The sequence below is a fragment of the Mya arenaria genome, chromosome 2, assembly GCF_026914265.1.
Source record: "Mya arenaria isolate MELC-2E11 chromosome 2, ASM2691426v1".
Lineage (NCBI taxonomy): Eukaryota > Metazoa > Mollusca > Bivalvia > Myida > Myidae > Mya > Mya arenaria.
Window position 1 is genome coordinate 32,509,207 of NC_069123.1, and position 18,565 is coordinate 32,527,771.

Here is an 18,565-nt window from a genome sequence, read left to right on the forward strand (position 1 = left end):
GAATGTGACAAATGCTCTGATTATGCCATTTCAGAGTGACATTCAATTGACCTTTGTTGTGTGACATTGTGTGTGTGTGTGTGTGTTGTTGACCTTTGTGTGTGACATCAAACTTGGCGTGTAAGGTTGACCTTTGTGTGTGACATTGACCTTAGCGTGTAAGGCTGACCTTTGTGTGTGACATCGACCTTAGCGTGTAAGGTTGACCTTTGTGTGTGACATTGACCTTAGCGTGTAAGGTTGACCTTTGTGTGTGACATGAACTTTAGCATGTAAGGTTGACCTTTGTGTGTGACATCGACCTTAGCGTGTAAGGCTGACCTTTGTGTGTGACATTGACCTTTGTGTTTGATCTTGACCTTTGTGTGGGACATTAACCTTTGTGTATGACATTGACCTTTGTGCTTGATCTTGACCTTTGCGTGTGACATTTACCTTCCATTGTGTGTGTCCTTGAACTAAATGTGTGACATTGACCTTGCTTGCGATGGAAGGTATAATACGCATGACAAACTTTCGATTCTGCTGTACATTTTTAAGCAATTCAAATAAAACTTGACAACTTACAACTTAAACATTATAGTAAGAGATAGATGAACAGTGTGAACACAACATACCTCACTTCTGGAGCATAAGAGAGGCAGGGTTCTCAATAATTTTCGGTTGAACTGTCTAAAACAGTAACGTAACTGACAAGCTACTACTTATTCTACTTAAAATTACCAAATTTGAAACCAGCTCAATTGCCATTTGAACCATCTATTTTGGTCGGCAGCCAGGTCTTATTGAGAACACTGAAAAGGTCAGTGATCTTTTTTCATGAAAGTCCAAAATCATAATAATCTCTCACCTGTGTAATTATAACGCCCTTCTTCTCAAACATTTCGAATGCCTTGGACATGGGCTTCTGTTTAACTGGTTTGTTGCTTGCGGGCTCAAAGTTTTCAATGTCTTGGGCTTCAAATGCCTGCACACGAGACTTCACTCCTGGTCCGGCTTCATGGGTGGCATTGCTGGAATAATAACATGCATATGATTTAAGTGATCTGACAGCTAATAATTGACAATCCTGTATAACAGCTGCTACCTTATCTCTGTGGGGCACATTAAAGAGTTTGCAGGAGATAAAATAGCCTGTGGTCTAGTTGCGTCTGAGGGGTTCAAGCCAAAGGCAAGATATAGGGGCTAAGACCCCTTTGAAATTGTTCAGTCATTAATATTCTTTTCAAGGAAATACCAATCAAACAAAGGCTATGATAATTATAAATAATGACTTCATTCCTTAAAAAAAAAACATAAGAAAAATTTACAAACATTATTATATGCAGATAAAATACTATTGATAGATAAGTCTAGCTGAAATGTTAGATAATAACTTGTTGTCAATATATTCATCAGAATTTAAAACCCAGACAACATGATATTTTCTAACGTTACATAATTCTGTTTTAAGAGAATTTCCTTTCACAATCTTAATGTCTATGGGAAATAAATTTAGTTGTTTTCAATATAGAATTGATATGAAAATGTCTGGTTCAAATACCTTCATCAGAGTGAACATTTTCAACTTGGTGTACTTTAATCATCAAATCTATTCATATATATATATATATATATATTCAGGGCCTTTTTTACCCTTCTTTGCTGTAGCTAATACCGAACTAATTCCCCAAGGGCCAGACCCTGTTGATTCCCCCCCCCCCAAAAAAAAATAGCCTCTAAACATGGAGGCATTTCAAAATTGAAACAAGACTGATTAAGATAATTTCTATAATTAAAGGGCGATAACGCTTGAGTGAGTAGACTTAATAAGCTTGTTTAAGGTATGACACATTCTGACCAAATTTGATGATGATTAGACTCAAGCGTCTACAGTTATTGATTGGACATCATAAGGGACGCGATCTGGCTAAATGCCAGAAAACCAGCCCTCCAGACACTACGCAGCAGGTCAAGCTGTAAAAACCTTGGGTATTTTCCATGTTTTCTAGATAACATCACATCAGAATACTTGATTTCAAATGAAACCCATATGATTTTATTCAGCGATAATTTATATCTTTTACGGTTTTGAGAAAATCATGTACATGAAATACATTCTTTTGAATCAAATAAATTATTACGTCATAATAATACACTTTTCATATTCATTTGCTTAATTTCATCAACAAAAACTATATATTCCAAAAATTTGATATTTTTAACGGAATTTCACATTATAATATAACATAAAAAACATGAAGTATTTTAGTCAGAATTTCATTCATAATTAAACAGTGTACGCACCTATTGTTATTCGTTGTCTTCTTTTCCACATCGGCCTCAGTAGCTGAAAATATTCACAAGAATGACTCTGTTACTTCACTTAAACAAAACAGAAACTTTATTTACGAAATAAAAATTCCAGCAAAAGTATTCCACAACTGCACAGATCAACACTAACACGTGCACAGAATCTGAAACTATTCAAAACAGTTCCTCCAGGCCAAAATAAAACATTCCTGTACAAAGTGTAATAGCGCTTAAACGATCATTAAGACATTCACCTGGTTAATCCAACACCCCCTCGATCTTCAATGGATTGGAATGTAAGCACAGTTCTTAAAACAAAGTACAGCTTTACTGAGCAATAAATAATTAATCCTGCAGCTTAGTATGAAGCAATCTCATAAATGATTCAAATAACACAGAGACAATTGGGCTCCAAACTGTTCCAGGAATTTGAATTCTTGTTAACAATCTAGTGGGGTGTAATCTATCAATCGATCAATTGTTTCAAAAAATGATGTAGTTCTTTTAAATTCCAACATCTTCAATTTTTATTTACCAGTGTGAGAATACCACATGATAAATTGCATCAAAAATGCTCCATTGGAAGGCAAAAATTTGCTTCCGACAATAATTTGTGGAAGGCAATAATTTGCTTCGAATAAAGACTTTAGATAAAGATAACTTTACTAGTTCTTCACAAAACTTCCAACGTAGCATTTAAGATGAAATTTATCACATGGTATACACATACTGACTATGTCCCATTAAAAATGTTCTGGATTTTGTTCTTGATTAATATCATCATTATATTTACAATAATCTTCATATTTTTGATATGTCATAATATTTGTTTTGAATTTAAAAAAACAGAAATAAAAATCCAGCAATAATATGATCAATCTATTTTGAAGATTATTTTTTTTAGATATGTCATAATATTTGCTTTGATTTTAAAATACCAGAAAAAATATCCAGCTATATAATAATCGAACTATTTTTAAGAAAATTACCTTAAATACATACCATTAAATATGTTCAAGCATATTATTCATAACAATCAGTCAAGTATTTTGCATATTGCCCATAAAAAAATCAGCCTTTATTATAATTGAACTATTCATAATAATAAAATAACGATAGATGGTTTAAATACACACCACCAGTAAATACAATAACATCCAAACACATAATTAATATCAATCAGTCAATTTGTTCAGCTAACATCAGTATAAGCATATTTTGCACAAGTAAAATAATATAAGCTATAACAACTATCCCAAACTGAAGTGCTTTCCTGATCGTTATCATAATCGATACAGATCCGTCGATAAATGACGTAAATTAATTACGAATATTTCTCAGTACATATCTCATCCCTTGTAACAATAACAAGAAAGCTTGTTTGTTTACATGGTAATTCTCAGGGAAAACAATTGACTGCTTCCTATTAATATATACTCTTAGTATCTCTCTTGTAACCTTCAGAACACGAATCAGATCTATGGAAAACAATTGTGACTCAGGGTTCAAAACACTTGCATCATATATAACATTCAGCTAATAAGGAGAAGCTGTTAAGTGCTTTCGCTACTGTAAGTTTTATAATGCATTACGTAATTTACTAAAGATATTCTGCACCAATAAAAAGCTGTTCTGCTAAAAAATTATCTCCTGCTAGTTACGGACACTACATGTCTAAAATCACAAATGAACTTATAACCGGACTTGAATTTAAATGTAAGATATGTCATCAATTCAAAATCATGTTCTATGATTAATTATAGGACCTTACACAAGGAAGCAACAGATATCTAATTATCGTTCTGATATTAGTCATCATGCTTCTTGCCACACTTATTTTCTTTAAATTAGCATATTTGTTGAAATAACAGTTATCATAAATCATTGGATTTGAATTTTCAGTTGTAAATGCTAATTCAAAACAAAAGATCTGTTCTGTTGTTATTATTTATGCATTGAAACACTAATTTGCAATATGAGTAATAAACCAGTCCACTGATGACAAAGGGAACACTTGGATATAAAACAAGACTGCTACACTAGCAAACGCCAACAACTTGTCTGTTTTATTTTCCTGCAGCTGAGAAACAAAACTAGCTTTTACAAAACCCATATAAGGCCTCTCCAGTTGAAGTGACTTCATATTTGAAGCAAAGTTTCAATACTAACTAAGAATCAGTAGCAACCAAAAGCAGCCCCTTTTATTTTTCAAACAGTGATTTAAAATAAAAAAAAATAAAAAAAATAAAATATTTCCTTTTTCGGTCATTAGAGCCATTAGAAACCCGGAAATCCACAAATCTAATTCGAGAAAATACACATCCTTGAGTATGCCTCCAAGATTCTTCATGAAACGAGTCCCGAGTGGACCTTTTATGAGAAGTGTGTTTCTTAACCACTGCGCTAACTAGACATTGGTATAAGATAACTGTTGTATTTCAGATGAAAAAGGGGCATAACTCAACAACTAATACGTCAGAGTTATGAGCCTTGAAAGCATGCAAGAATTATCTTTGGTAACATGTGTACCAAGTTTCATATCGATATCAAGAAAGTATTTTGGGGTTCAATAATGGCCAAGGTTAAGGTTAAAGTTTTTGCACTTTGAAGCAACACCGACAACACAGACTACGACTAAGAAAATAAATTTATTTTTTTCATAAAAAAAAATTCTATTAAGAAGGTAGGTTAGCTCTTTATGCAATTTAATGGCTAATACTTTCTGTTTAATGTATGAAACAATGTTGACTACATGTGTTTATTCACACCACGCCCTTCACTATCATTTCACAATTCGTGTTGCTCCTGTGGTTTCCAGTAAGAGTGGAGATAATTTCTATTAACAATCCAGGAACTATTTAGAACAAAGATTAATGCAAATTCACAGGTAGAAAAAAAAAACATATCAAAATAGTCTGAACATTTTCCATCCTAGTAATTATGTTCTATTACAAGATTCTTCGCACCTGTACAACCCCATCTTACAACTATTCGGTCACGATTCATGGCCACTCTTCACTGGATTGGTATTCGCACAATATGTGAGCAAATAGTTATTGTCAATAAGAATCTAAAAGAATGATGTTTTTATCATGAGAATCGGCTGGTATCAGCAGACTGTTGTTAGTCATGTGAAGCACTTTTTAATGTCATGGATGCATTAGAAATACTTATTGCGATCTTCTCTCAGCCACCAATGAGGTACTTCACAGAAAAACAACATGTCACATGCATGCACTATAAACATTCCACACTTTTTATCATGAACCTGGGGCTGTATTCAATAACCACCTTAGACTTCACTTAATTCAAAAATTAGAATCCAAGAGTTTTGATTAGACAGAAGAAATAACTGGCTAATGGAATGAATGGAATCACTGAGGCGTGTCTAAGGACTAGGATAAGAATGTTGAATATGGCCGGCCAGGTATCAAAGGCTGCTACCAATCTTGGTGTCAGAAAATTCAAAAGCACCGAGGCTAGGATCAAGGCAGTCTTAGGACCAATGGACAAAGGAGAAATTTTCATCAATGCAAAATCACTGTCGCAGAATCAAAACTGGCTTTTCAGATGCCCATGCCCTGACTTCAAATTTGAAACGACAAAAACACTCAGTTGCAACCAAAAGCAACCATATTTTTTTTAAAATAATCATTTTAGACATTAGATCCATGGAAATCCACAAATCTAATCCAAGGATAAATCACATCCCTGAGGTTGCTTCTAGGATTCTTAATGAAACGAGCCCCTGGATCTTTTATGAGAAGTGTGGGTTTTAACTACTGTGCAAACTAGATAAATCAATATTTATGGGTTAAACGAAAGTAATAACCTACCATGTTCTGAGTCTTCCTCTCTTATTGTCGTATCAATACTGGCATTCAGTAGCGAACATTCATCCCCAAACAGGTGCCCGATTACCGTCGCCTTAATCGCCTTATCGACAAACCTAAAATGTAAAAACACAAAACATAAATATATGCCTTAAGTATTTATCAAGATAACAGCTAAATGGTTCAATAATGTAATTGTTTTCCTTGGTCAAATTTTCAAGGGGCAATAACTGACACTGTGAAAAAGTGCAGTGAGAGTTGTCAAACCTGCACAAAGTAGGGCAACTTATTAACTAGCATTATAAGACTCAATATCATAAGACCAAAAAAATATTCATTTGAAAATTAAATGACCAATAAAAATTATTCTGAAATAATATTACTACATGGTTTTCCCAGTTTGAAAAAGTGATCATATGATATGATAAAGAGGGCCTCACAAGATTTGTGGTTCACTCATGATCAAATCTCAAATGGCTTCATGCTATGATTTTTATTTTTGCAGAACATAAACTGAAACCTTTACAGGCTTAAACCTATAACTTAACAACACCCTGTGACACGATTTCTTTAAAATGTCATGTCTTTGTTGAAAAGTTCAACAAGAGCAGAACTTGTAAATATTTAGCTCTATTCATGTGACTAGACATCCAACTCTTTTTTATGCCTGATGAGCTTTAATAATGTTTGCCAATGAACTTAGCATTTTAAGGGTATAAAGCATTGAATGAACATTCTTGAAGCATTGAATGAACATGGCTAACATGTATAGTATGTCAATGAACTTGATGCATCATAAAAACACCGACTGCCGCCGTCAGCAATCGGTGTATTCTTTAACATATCAGTAGAACTTATTACCAAGGAGATGAACTTTTTACGAAGCTAATGATCGTACATTGATGAACTGACTGACAAACAATTTTTTCTACGTTTTTTTGCAAACATTAGTATAACAAATTTATGAGAAATGACTAGGGATCAGCAATAGGCGTATTCTTTTAGATATCAGGGGAATTTATTACTGAATAGGTGAGCTTATTACCGAGCAAAGTATCCATACATGTACTATTTGCGTTGGTTGCCCTCTAACTGGCCAATTAAATCAGAGCTTTGAATAACGCTCGTAAGAATCGCACAGTTACAAAAAAAACTTTTTTTACGAGTAGAAACTGACTGTCCTTAGAGCCACCCTTTAAAAGGTGGTACGATTTGACAGTCTCTTCGTAGTAAAATGGCATCGAAATCGTACATTGATTAACTGACTGACAAACACTCTTTTTTCTACTTTTTTTCAGCAAACAGTAGAATTACAATTTTATGAGAAATTGAATGGATATGCCCCGTCCCTAGAAAAACTAGAAATGTGTCCATAGGACACGGATGCCCCCACTTCGATTTTTTGTCACAGAAAATAAGCCATAATGATTATTCAGGATAATCTGCACATATAGGATAAGTTGAGTTGAGTTGGGTTTTACGGCATCGCAAGACTGTATAGGTTATATGGCGCCATTCAGGCAGGAAAAAACTTGTTGGATCCACATCTCATTTACATCGAGATGATATTTTTTAAGTATTGTTGGGAAATAAAGGGCCCTAACTCCTAAATGATTAAAGCGATTTCCATGGCTATCGAACTTGATCAAGATATTATGGTCACAATCATGTATGTAAAGTTTGGTGAGGATTGGACACATACTTTTCAAGAATTAGATTGGAAACATATATTTTTGAAGTATTTTTGGCAAAAAAGGGCCGTAACTCCTAACTGACTAAAGCGATTTCCAGGACTATCGAACTTGATCAAGATATTATGGTCACAAACATGTGTTAAAGTTTGGTGAGGATTGGACAAACAGTTTTCAAGAATTAGATCGGAAACAATCTTCGGGACGTATTTTTCAAGTCTTTTTTTGCAAATAAAGGGCCGTAACTCCTAAATGACATAAGCGATTTCTAATGGCTAAGGAACTTGATCAAGATATTATGGTCACAAACATGTGTTTAAAGTTTGGTGAGGATTGGACAAACGGTTTTCAAGAATTAGATCGGAAACAATCTTCGGGACGTACGTACGTACAGACAGACAGACGTACGTACGGACAAGGGCAACCCTATATGCCGCCACTTTGTGGGGGCATAAAAATCCATGACTGGACATGTTCAGCTACATATTTTCTATGCAAAGAATCAGATTTTTAAGTTAAATTTTGCTTCACAAATCCGCAATGGCATGTTAAAATACCATTCACATTATCACTCCAATGATCGGCTTCCCATGATAAGTGGGAATCAATGTCCAATACCAGCCTTTCGAGAGTTTAAAGGGACTTGTTAGTGTTTTAAAGGGTCAGACAAGGAAAAAAATAGTTTCGTGTGAACTTAATGCTTGTAACAGCGAAAAAACATCATCCCAAGTCAAAATGAGAGTTCTATTGTAACTGAAAAAGTGGACAAATTATGTTTTATTTTGACGAGTAAAAAAAACCGTTTTATGCTGCTGAAAAGTATTAGTAATGATTTTGAAAATGACAGATTTTAAAAAAAGGCTTATAATGATTAAAATAAAATGATATATCAGTTCAGTCAGTTGCTGTTTGGTGTTTGTGAATAAATTTAGCATGAAAAAACACACTATTTTAACGAAGTTTGAAAAAAAGGTGACAGACACCACAATAAAATTTGTGAATAGTCCCGTAGAAGTAACATTTGCACAAAATCAAGTTAAACCATCAAAATTGTTTGCTATCAATAAACATTGTGGGAAATACCATTATCTTGATCATACAACGATTGTGATCAAAATAATTTTACTGTTTTATTGAAGGTCTCCAAAGACAATAATGCCATTCATTACTGTTTTTGTTATATACAAAAAAGCTTGAGCGCGCAGCACATTACATATTTTGTTTTATTACGCAAAACCATGAATGTCAGCATTGATGTAATGATTTTATTATTATGAAAACACCAGATTTATAGAGAATTATCGGAGAAATTAAAATGGTATTTCATAGTTTCAAACAATGAAATAACAATTGATATTGTTCACAGTGTAGAAAATTCAAACGCACAGCTCTCACTTCCAAATTATACGTCAGCACTCATATAGAATATGTACTATAAGTATATTATACTGAACGAGGACACTCTTATTAATATGAGTGTATTGTCAGTCATAAACAGTCATTTATCTAAAATCTTTCAACCACATTAATTATAAATTCATTTTAAACAGATATTTTGGCTCCTAATTTTTTTTAATTTCAAAGTTTCAATTTTATTTTGATTTCCAAAACTCAAAACGAATAAACTTATTTATTTTTTTTAACCTTACATGTTATATCTTGTTAAACATTCACTCATATTAGATAGTCCTGTTATCCAAATATTTTTATATAAGAATCAGCATTTTCATTCATTCAAAAAAAATAGTAAATAATAATTAATTACATAAAGCGCTTTTAAGGAATAGTTTTTATAAGCTTTCATTCTGTTTTCATTTTCTTGGGTTGAAACAAAACAGTTACATAAAAATACCTAAGAACTTCAAACCTCGACAATAAGCTAGTATGATATAATGAATCGCTGCTCAAAGCAAATAGAAAGTAATCATCTATCAGAAAAAAATAAATAAACAACAATTAATCAACCTGATTATGCAAATTAACTAAATTAACTTAATTAATGTCAAATTAACTTCATTAACTCACCATTTAAAGTTATCCATTATGTAATTTAACATTTATTAAATATACACCTTGTAATTGTAATGTACTTTTATAAAATATCAGTTGCATAAACAGAAACTGGTTTTGTTTTATTCTGACAACAATCTGTAACCATATCATTTATGTATGAATACTGTTAAATAAAACATTGAAGAAGAAAAAAAAGATGTTACATGAATAAAACAAATATCTAGACACAAAGCATGAAAGAATGTTAAAATGTTATGGGTTTCCCAAATTGTTTGTGTATTATTTATAAACATTTCTTATGGTGTACAAGGAGTGCTAAAATATGCACTGAAAACCACATTTTTATTATATGACTCTATTCTATTTAAAAAGTCTGATGCAATTTTATCATTTCTAATTTTGTTATATTTTTCCAATAAAAAAAACAAAAAAATAGCATAAAGGATTGCACCGCATATTAATTATTTTAATCAAAGCTATATTTTTTTTTTTACATATGTACATATTTAAATCATTATTTACATATTTACATCATTTCTTATGTATAATTGTCGGCACAAACTGCTACATTGTTCTTTATAATTAGAGGTCAATGCTCCTCATAAAAAAGGTGTGGGGGGGGGGGGATATTTTTTTACCTAAATGTAGGTGTAAACATACACTTTTGCACTTTTCAGGAGGGGAATGGGGCCAATTTTGGCTAAAAAAGGGTCTTAAATAACACTGTATGATATGGGTGTTTCCAAGATAAGAATGACCTAAGATGTTTAATTTGCTTATTAAGTAATTGTTATTGTTTCTTTTTGGTCTTTTAAACCTTGAATTCCAGGTGCAGTGAATGCAAATGTCATACTTTAATAATAACGTCATAATGTACAATACAAAAAATCGCTCCGAATTGAAACATAGCCAAATTCCTTCAAATCATTTACTATATATGGAAACAAACAAACAAAAATAAAACTGACATTTATCTAACCAAAATTTTCATACCAGTCTCTCATAGTGTGGAAATGAAAAACATGACATTTGTAAAAGTTCAAAATGGCAGACATTCCAGTAACCATTCAAGTCTGTTAGTCTTATAGGTTATAGTTTATTTTGAGGTCTTTATATAATTGTTAGTGTTTAGTTTTTATCTCCTATACAATTTGGTCACCAGGCTTCTTTTTAGAAGGCCAAAATTAAATGCTTACTTTCTTATAGTGTTAAGCGCGTAATGACTCCATACCAGCAAGAGTGCATCCGCAAGCTTTTAAAAAACATACTCAATAAAATTAATTCATGACTAAATGGAAATTTGGCAGTAGTTTTCATCAAGAGTCTTTCATAATGATTATGAAATTTGGCAGTTGTTTTCATCAGAGACTTTATAAATGATTATGAAATTTGGCAGTTGTTTTCATCAGAGACTTTATAAATGATTATGAAATTTGGCAGTTGTTTTCATCAGATTATACAGTAGTATGACAAGGGTGTAAAATATATCGAACATTTCTACAATTACTGGAATAATCATTTAATGACATTAACAATTTAACAAGACTTAACAAATTTGAAAAAATGACTTTCTTAAATACCATGTACTATGAACATGTAAATACCGTAATATTCCTTATGACTTGAAAATCCACTGAAACAATGACAATAAAGCACGCCTTCTTACTCTTAACATAAAATCAAGTTTAATACAAAAATAAGGAAAACGGTTTACAATGACTAAACGGTTTACAATGACTTTATTCTACAACTTAAACCAGAACTAGAAATAGGGAAGAAAATTATGAAACTCAGTTTGAAGAAAACTATCCAATGGAAACATGACATGTGTATACACAACCACTTAACTGACAATTAACACGAAGCTTCCGGAATTCCGAAGTATATAATAAGTATCTTTCCAAATAATACAAAGTCATACACATGCATTACTGTTGTTTCCAGGTTATTTGACTTTTGCATAATGAACATAGTGTTCAGCGTGAAATGACAATCCAATGCCTCTATACTAGTAAGCTTGCATGAGTATCTCAGCTTCTAAATAACTCTCTTCATATATATACAGCCAAGTTATGACTAAATGCAAAATTCGCAGTTATTTTCATAACTAAATGGAAACTTGGCAGTTATAATTTGGCTGTAAATGGATTTTTAGTTGTCGGACCCCTTCTCAATGATTAAATGAGAATCTTTCTGGCGATCCCAGTGTCCCCCAAGTGTCTGTGCTTGGCAGGTTCACAGTGTCTCCCCTATACCCTGAGTGAATTAAATTATATTGGTTACGATCACGAAAAGTTCCATCAACTTGTTTTGACCTCTGAAGATCAGCCAACTGTGAGATCAACAAGGTATGTGCCAAGTTCCAGGCAAACATTACAAAACGCAAGATGAATGTAGAACAAAAAAAAAGACAAAATACTTTAATTAACAAACCAGACATTTAGCCGCATTCTGTCGAAAACATTTTACTGTAAATGATGTGTAGAATTTGACAGAAACAAACTTGGCAATGGGGAATAACAGACAGTGCCAACATTTGAAACAGAAAAGAATAATACCAATTTTTTCCGTCATTTTCAACAAAGGCTTTCTAGATAAATACTCATATAGAAGGGAAAAGGTGAAATTGAATTGGCAAGGTAAAGTTCCATGAAAGCAAAACTATTTTTAACACATCTTTTTTTATTCCACCTGGAACTCTTCTATCTCCCAAATAGAACATAAACTTTTAATGTGTATCAAGCTTCAGAACATTAAATTTTAGAATTAAAGCTGCACACTCTTTCACACTCTTTCAGATATACCATCTTTCACATCTTTTTTTATTTTATGTCTTCAAATGAGCCAATTTTTGCGTAAATGTATGGAAAACAATGATACATAACTGCTGACAAAAGATTAGATCACAATTTTTCTATTTAACGTTAAATTTTTTATGTTTTATGGAGTATAATAACACTTAAAGAAAAAAAATTCAGCAGTTTTCCAAACAGAATTAATCCGTCCTATCGCATGTTGTCTTATGACTGCATTGAAGGCACTGATACCAAAATCAGCTGATTCTAAGACAAAAATTCAAATAATTCAAAACTGTTAATCTTCGAGAATGCAGCTTTAAGCTGAGCTCTTAAAACACTTTGTGCTATAAACCACAAAACAAATTAGATGATCGGTCTCTTCTATAAACCAAATTTTAGTTTTTTATTAAATGAGCTCGAAACTTTGTACACTTACTCTGAAGTCCTGGCAGATGGGACAGGCGACTCAATAAGGCTGTAGCCGCTCTCACTGAAATGGTTCATCATATATTAGCAAATTACTATAGATACATTATCTGTTGTTAACTCAAATACTCTTAGAATTTTCCGGTTAGCGCAATCACTTCTTACCAAGGCAACTGGGTTCGATTCCCAGCCGGGGCATATGTGAGTTTGGTTTGTGGTCACCAAGCTGGACAAGTGGTTTTCCTCTAGGTTCTCCGGTTTCCCCCACAACACAAGACCACACTCTCGTGCAACATTGTGCCAACATTGAAGAGTGACCATATTAGCATTAGTTAATATAACTTTCTTCAAAATCTTTGTAAAATAAATAATATTTAAATGTCAGATGCTCTTGTTACAATAATCGCAACAATCAGTGATAATATTGATCTACTTAGGGCCGATTTTTGTTAAAGTTAACAATGTTGTTAACTTTGATGTTAACTTTCAAATGCTCACAGCTCTGGAAGTTTTATTGATACACTTGCAATCCCAAGTATTTCAAACAAACTTTGAGACAGCTGTTTCAGCTGAACTTGTTTTATTTAAAGAAAAAAAAACAAAAACACATCATCACTACTCGATGTTTAAATGTTAACAACGATCTCGTTAAGCATCTTTGTAAAAACATTTAAAGTAAACCAAATAATCTAGAATAAAATCAATCCACCAACCTGTCAAGATGGAAGGGAGACAACCTGCCCGTCATCTCATCGTCACTGAAGCTGGGACTGTTGTATGAGTGGGAATTACGTCCCTTGGATGATACAGAACTCTCGCTGCGGTCTGGTTCCTCGATCTCAGGCACCTGGCTTCCTTCTTGGGTTTTTAACTTGCTCTGTAGAAATAAGATTTTATATTATTTGAAATCAAAGAATTAGGTGAAATGGGTTGAGTAATTCACAAGTCAATTGTAACCACGGCTCCCCCAGGTCCGGGGTATAGCGGTGACTTTGACTTTCGGTCCAGCCAACCCCGAGTAAAATCCCCGCCCTACGAATACAAACTGATGGTAAAATCCCTGCCAAATACCCCCCGCACCCCAGGGACACTATGTAAGGCCATTCCCCCCTATATTTTGCGCGAAGACAAAACCACCCCATTCACCCAGCACTGCGGAGCCACCTGGAAGGTAAAAACACAGCCCAATTCTCCGGCCATCCCCGGTATACCCCCGGACCTGGGGGGGTGGTGGTTACAATTGACTAGTGCATAACAAAAGGGGTGCAAGGGGGTGCACTTAAAGCTTATCTGTTTTGATTATCAAAAAAAACATTTTTAATTTTAGTCATAGGATGATAAATATTTACAAGGAAGGGGAATCAAGTTTTAGATTGTAATCTTCTTCGTCTGATACTATTACTATAAGATTACGCTTTGCTTCATTGAGCACCATAGGACATATCGCTAAAAAAAATTGTTATCATTAATAATTAATGAGGCAGTAGTTTCATTGGTGCAGACTGAGTAGCTCTTTGGAATCTAAGCCAATGAAACTATGCTGTGCATTGTTTTCTATATTTAGATAAAAAAAAACTGGAGTAAGAGTTTTCTTCCCTTAATTTAATAACATTCATGAAAGACTATACCATTTTCTGCTTCTACACAAGTGAAATATTTCAGATTTGCTTGTATTTAATGATGCAATCCAGTTGGCCTTAATTTCAACTTGACAGAATTTTGTAGAATGATGCAATAGAAATATTGGCCAAAGATTGCATCCACCGTCCCTCACCCTGAGTACTTATAATGTGTATACAAAACAAAGTGCCGGGGTTGCTGATAATGCAATCGCCATTTTGACTTATTAAATTCACAGTAGAATACCAAACTTTATTTTTTGCAAGCATTTAGATGCATGTAGAAACAAAATGACAGGAATATTGAACTTCATTTTTTGCAAGCATTTAAGATGCATGTAGAAACAAAATGACAGGAATATTAAACTTCATTTCTTGCAAGCAATTAAGATGCATTTAGAAACAAAATGACAGGAATATTGAACTTCATTTTTTGCAAGCATTTAAGATGCATGTAGAAACAAAGTGACAGGAATATTGAACAACATTTTTTGCAAGCATTTTACATGCATGTAGAAACTAAATGACAGGAATATTGAACTTCATCTTTTGCAAGTATTTTGCATGTGGAAATAAAATGACAGGAATATTGAACTTCATTTTTTGCAAGTATTTAAGATGCATGTAGAAACAAAATGACAGGAATTACACACAAAAAATACTCTTTTTGAAAAACAAGTATCAAATATTTGTGAAACATTTTTCAATGAAATGAAGTATAGTTATTGTTCATGTATTACAAATTAAAAATGATGATACTGAAAAAAATGAAATCAGTATGCACAAAATACTTGGCTCTGGTTGGCTTGCTTGAATAGATGAATTAAAAAATGTCATTAAATATTACAAACAACTTTTAATAAATACCTTTGTTAAGAAAAGGTTCCAGAAATTTTTAAATATTAATACAAAATTTCAAAGAACTCTCAGTCCATCACAACAGAATGCTATGTTAATCACAGTGCATATTTTAAAGTAGAACTTCAAACAAAGTCTTGATAACGCAAAATACATAACACTGCATTTCCTGCACAAAACAAATATTCAAGGATAAACCCTGACCATATTTCAATTTATTACGTTACAACTCCTATCATTAAATTCATCAAGATAACCAAATTATAACTGCTGATATATCTTATCATATAAACATTTCGAAACCCAGCTGGCATTACTATGTTTAAGCTGGTTTCAACTAGCTCGTCAGATACATTATTTTAATAGCCCTGTCAAAAAAATGAACATACTACAATAAAGCAACTTAAATTTCTAACGTCTTGAAGCCTAGCTGTTTCAAGTTTCCGTGAGAGATCAATTATTTCAATGGCCTTGTTATTGTTGTTACAAATACGCAACATATTCAGTATACATAATAGTTAAATACCGTTTGAAAGAGAAATGAAAAAACCTGATGTCTGACCTTGAATACAAACAAGATCCTGACATTGACAGCCCTAGTACAGTATATGCAATAAGAGACAAAACATGTTTACATGCTCTTATATCATTCAAGGCCTTAATAAAATATTTTTTGTTTCGGGTAACAGGACCCTACCTACCTACAAAAGATGCTGACTAGAGTAAATTTACAAAAAAAAAAAAAAAAAAAAAAAAAAAAAAAAAAAAAACCTCAATGTAAACTTATTTTTTTTAATATAAACTATCATTAATTTTTGACAGAATAAAGCTCCATAACATTAGATATAATGAGTAATTTTTGAAAGAAATACCGCTATTTGTAAGAAAATGATCTTGACATTAAGTATATTTGAAAATAAATAAAACATCCCTACCGACCCTTCATAGTAATTTTGGAGATGCTACCATAAACAAACAATTTTATTTAGGCCTAATTGGCATGATTGAAAAAAAAATCCAAAGTATTTAAGAAAAAAAAAAAGGTAAGGCATGAGCAGGTGGAAGTTTAAAAAATAAATCACTGCTGTTTTGCCTCTTGCTGCGACTTATAGTAAAGATAATGATGCAGAGCACCAGATAAGGTTTTTAGTTTGAAGAGTAATACCCCAGATTTTTTACAAGAGAGCATCCCACAGTAGCCTGATGAGAATGAACTCCTACTTTGGTGTCCTATGACCTGTAGAAAATTTAGTGACATTTAACCTAAAATATGTATTTTTTCTTCAGATTTATCAAAAGGGTCACTCCAACCAACTAATCTAGCATAAAATAACTATAACTTAAATGCAGTTTATCAATGTCAGAAAATCTCACAATGCCTAAATATCTAGGCATTTCGAAATTTTCTGATATTGTTAATTTCATGAATTTCCAAAGATAATCTATGTAAAACAAGTTACAGCATATTAATCAACTAAGCAGTGATGTTTTTTTGTTTATTTGAAAGGATTTTTCTTGTTGCCATATTGTTTGAGTCTGCATTTTATTAACAGTCTGTTTGATGGTTGCAAAGCAGCTGCTAAACCGGTTTCAGTGTTATGAATTCTACACAGTGATGTCCCCTGACAAATACAAAATAGTACTGCATGTTTTTCAAAGGGGTTACTCTACATACTATATAGTTTGTAACACTCCATTAGACTGCCAAATTAAATCAATTAATACTTTACGTCCATAACACAATGGTCAATAAAAAAATACATTCAGCTAAATATCGTGCATTTTAATATGCAATTAATTTTATTTGCATTATTCAAAATTAATTGCATTTTTCATAATTTTTAATGCGTATTTATGACCTTAAATATCTTATCCTGAGCTCTGAAGGACAAACAATTATCACGTTTCATCAATTAATCATTATTGACAAAGAAAAGTTGGCGTCAATCATTGTTGTTAGTCTAGAATCGATGTTGCTAATTAAACTGTACTGTTCACATGTTATGCATTTGAGACAATTACAACGCAGTTCTGAAGTTCTCTTAAGGGAGAGGTTCTTGGTTTTGAGGTCTGGTGGTTGTTTAAACCTGGTTTAATGCACACATTCAAAAGTAGTGCTAATAAACACATTGAAACAGATTCAACTTTCTTATAATATCTAAACACAAAAATACTATAATATATACCGTACTAATACTAATATTTCTTCTATGTTAAATAGAGAGGGAAAAATAAAAATATCCCAACACCAAAGTCATTTTACTTTAACATAATAATAATAATAATAATAATAATGATAATAATAATAATGATAATAATAATGACAATAATAATAATAATAATGATAATAATAATAATGATAATGGTAATAATAATAATGATAATAATAATAATGATAATAATAATAATAATAATAATAATAATAATAATAATAATGATAATAATAATAATAATAATAATAATAATAATAATAATAATAATAATAATAATGATAATAATAATATTAATATTGATAATAATAATATTAATATTGATAATATGTGCCAGGCTAGCAAACAAGGGTAACAGGCATGTGGCATAATTAGGTTAGGAAAAAGCACAGCATGTGTTATTGTGATCGTTTGATGTATAATGAAATTATAATCCATGCAAGCTCCATGTAAGACATCAAAGTATAAATATACCACAATGTAAGATGAAAACTTCCATAAGTTATCCTTAATTAAGCACATTAGCCAGACAAGCATATACATGTTAAAGCTCATATTGCCCTGCAACAAAAAATGAAGCGAAGCAGAGCGAAATTCAGATGAATCGTTGGCCGAAAAAAAAGAGTGCAAACACCAAGTTTTTAATGAGTCATGACACGATGTTTAATGAGTGATGATGACCATGTTTCGACAGACAGTGGTGCAAGGCTAGAGACTGGGTGCCATGCAGGGCTACTATGAAGGGAACATGATTGAACGTAATGATGTACTATTCTCATTACCTGGAGCTAAGATGTTTCATGCGAAATGATGGTCAGTGTGAGA

At 32.4% G+C, this 18,565-nt stretch overlaps 1 protein-coding gene across 6 annotated transcripts in view; it reads right to left on the reverse strand.

The window, feature by feature from the left end:
* LOC128244990 (protein FAM13B-like) overlaps window positions 1-18,565 on the reverse strand; it is a 77,870-nt gene that overhangs the window by 17,236 nt on the left and 42,069 nt on the right. For all 6 annotated transcript variants that reach the window (XM_052963182.1, XM_052963190.1, XM_052963212.1 and 3 more), the window contains 5 exons: window positions 13,767-13,930; window positions 13,064-13,117; window positions 6,129-6,241; window positions 2,287-2,329; window positions 851-1,013 (listed from right to left, as the gene is read on the reverse strand). In XM_052963182.1, the coding sequence (XP_052819142.1) occupies window positions 851-1,013; window positions 2,287-2,329; window positions 6,129-6,241; window positions 13,064-13,117; window positions 13,767-13,930 (537 nt within the window). The remainder of the gene's footprint in view (window positions 1-850; window positions 1,014-2,286; window positions 2,330-6,128; window positions 6,242-13,063; window positions 13,118-13,766; window positions 13,931-18,565) is intronic.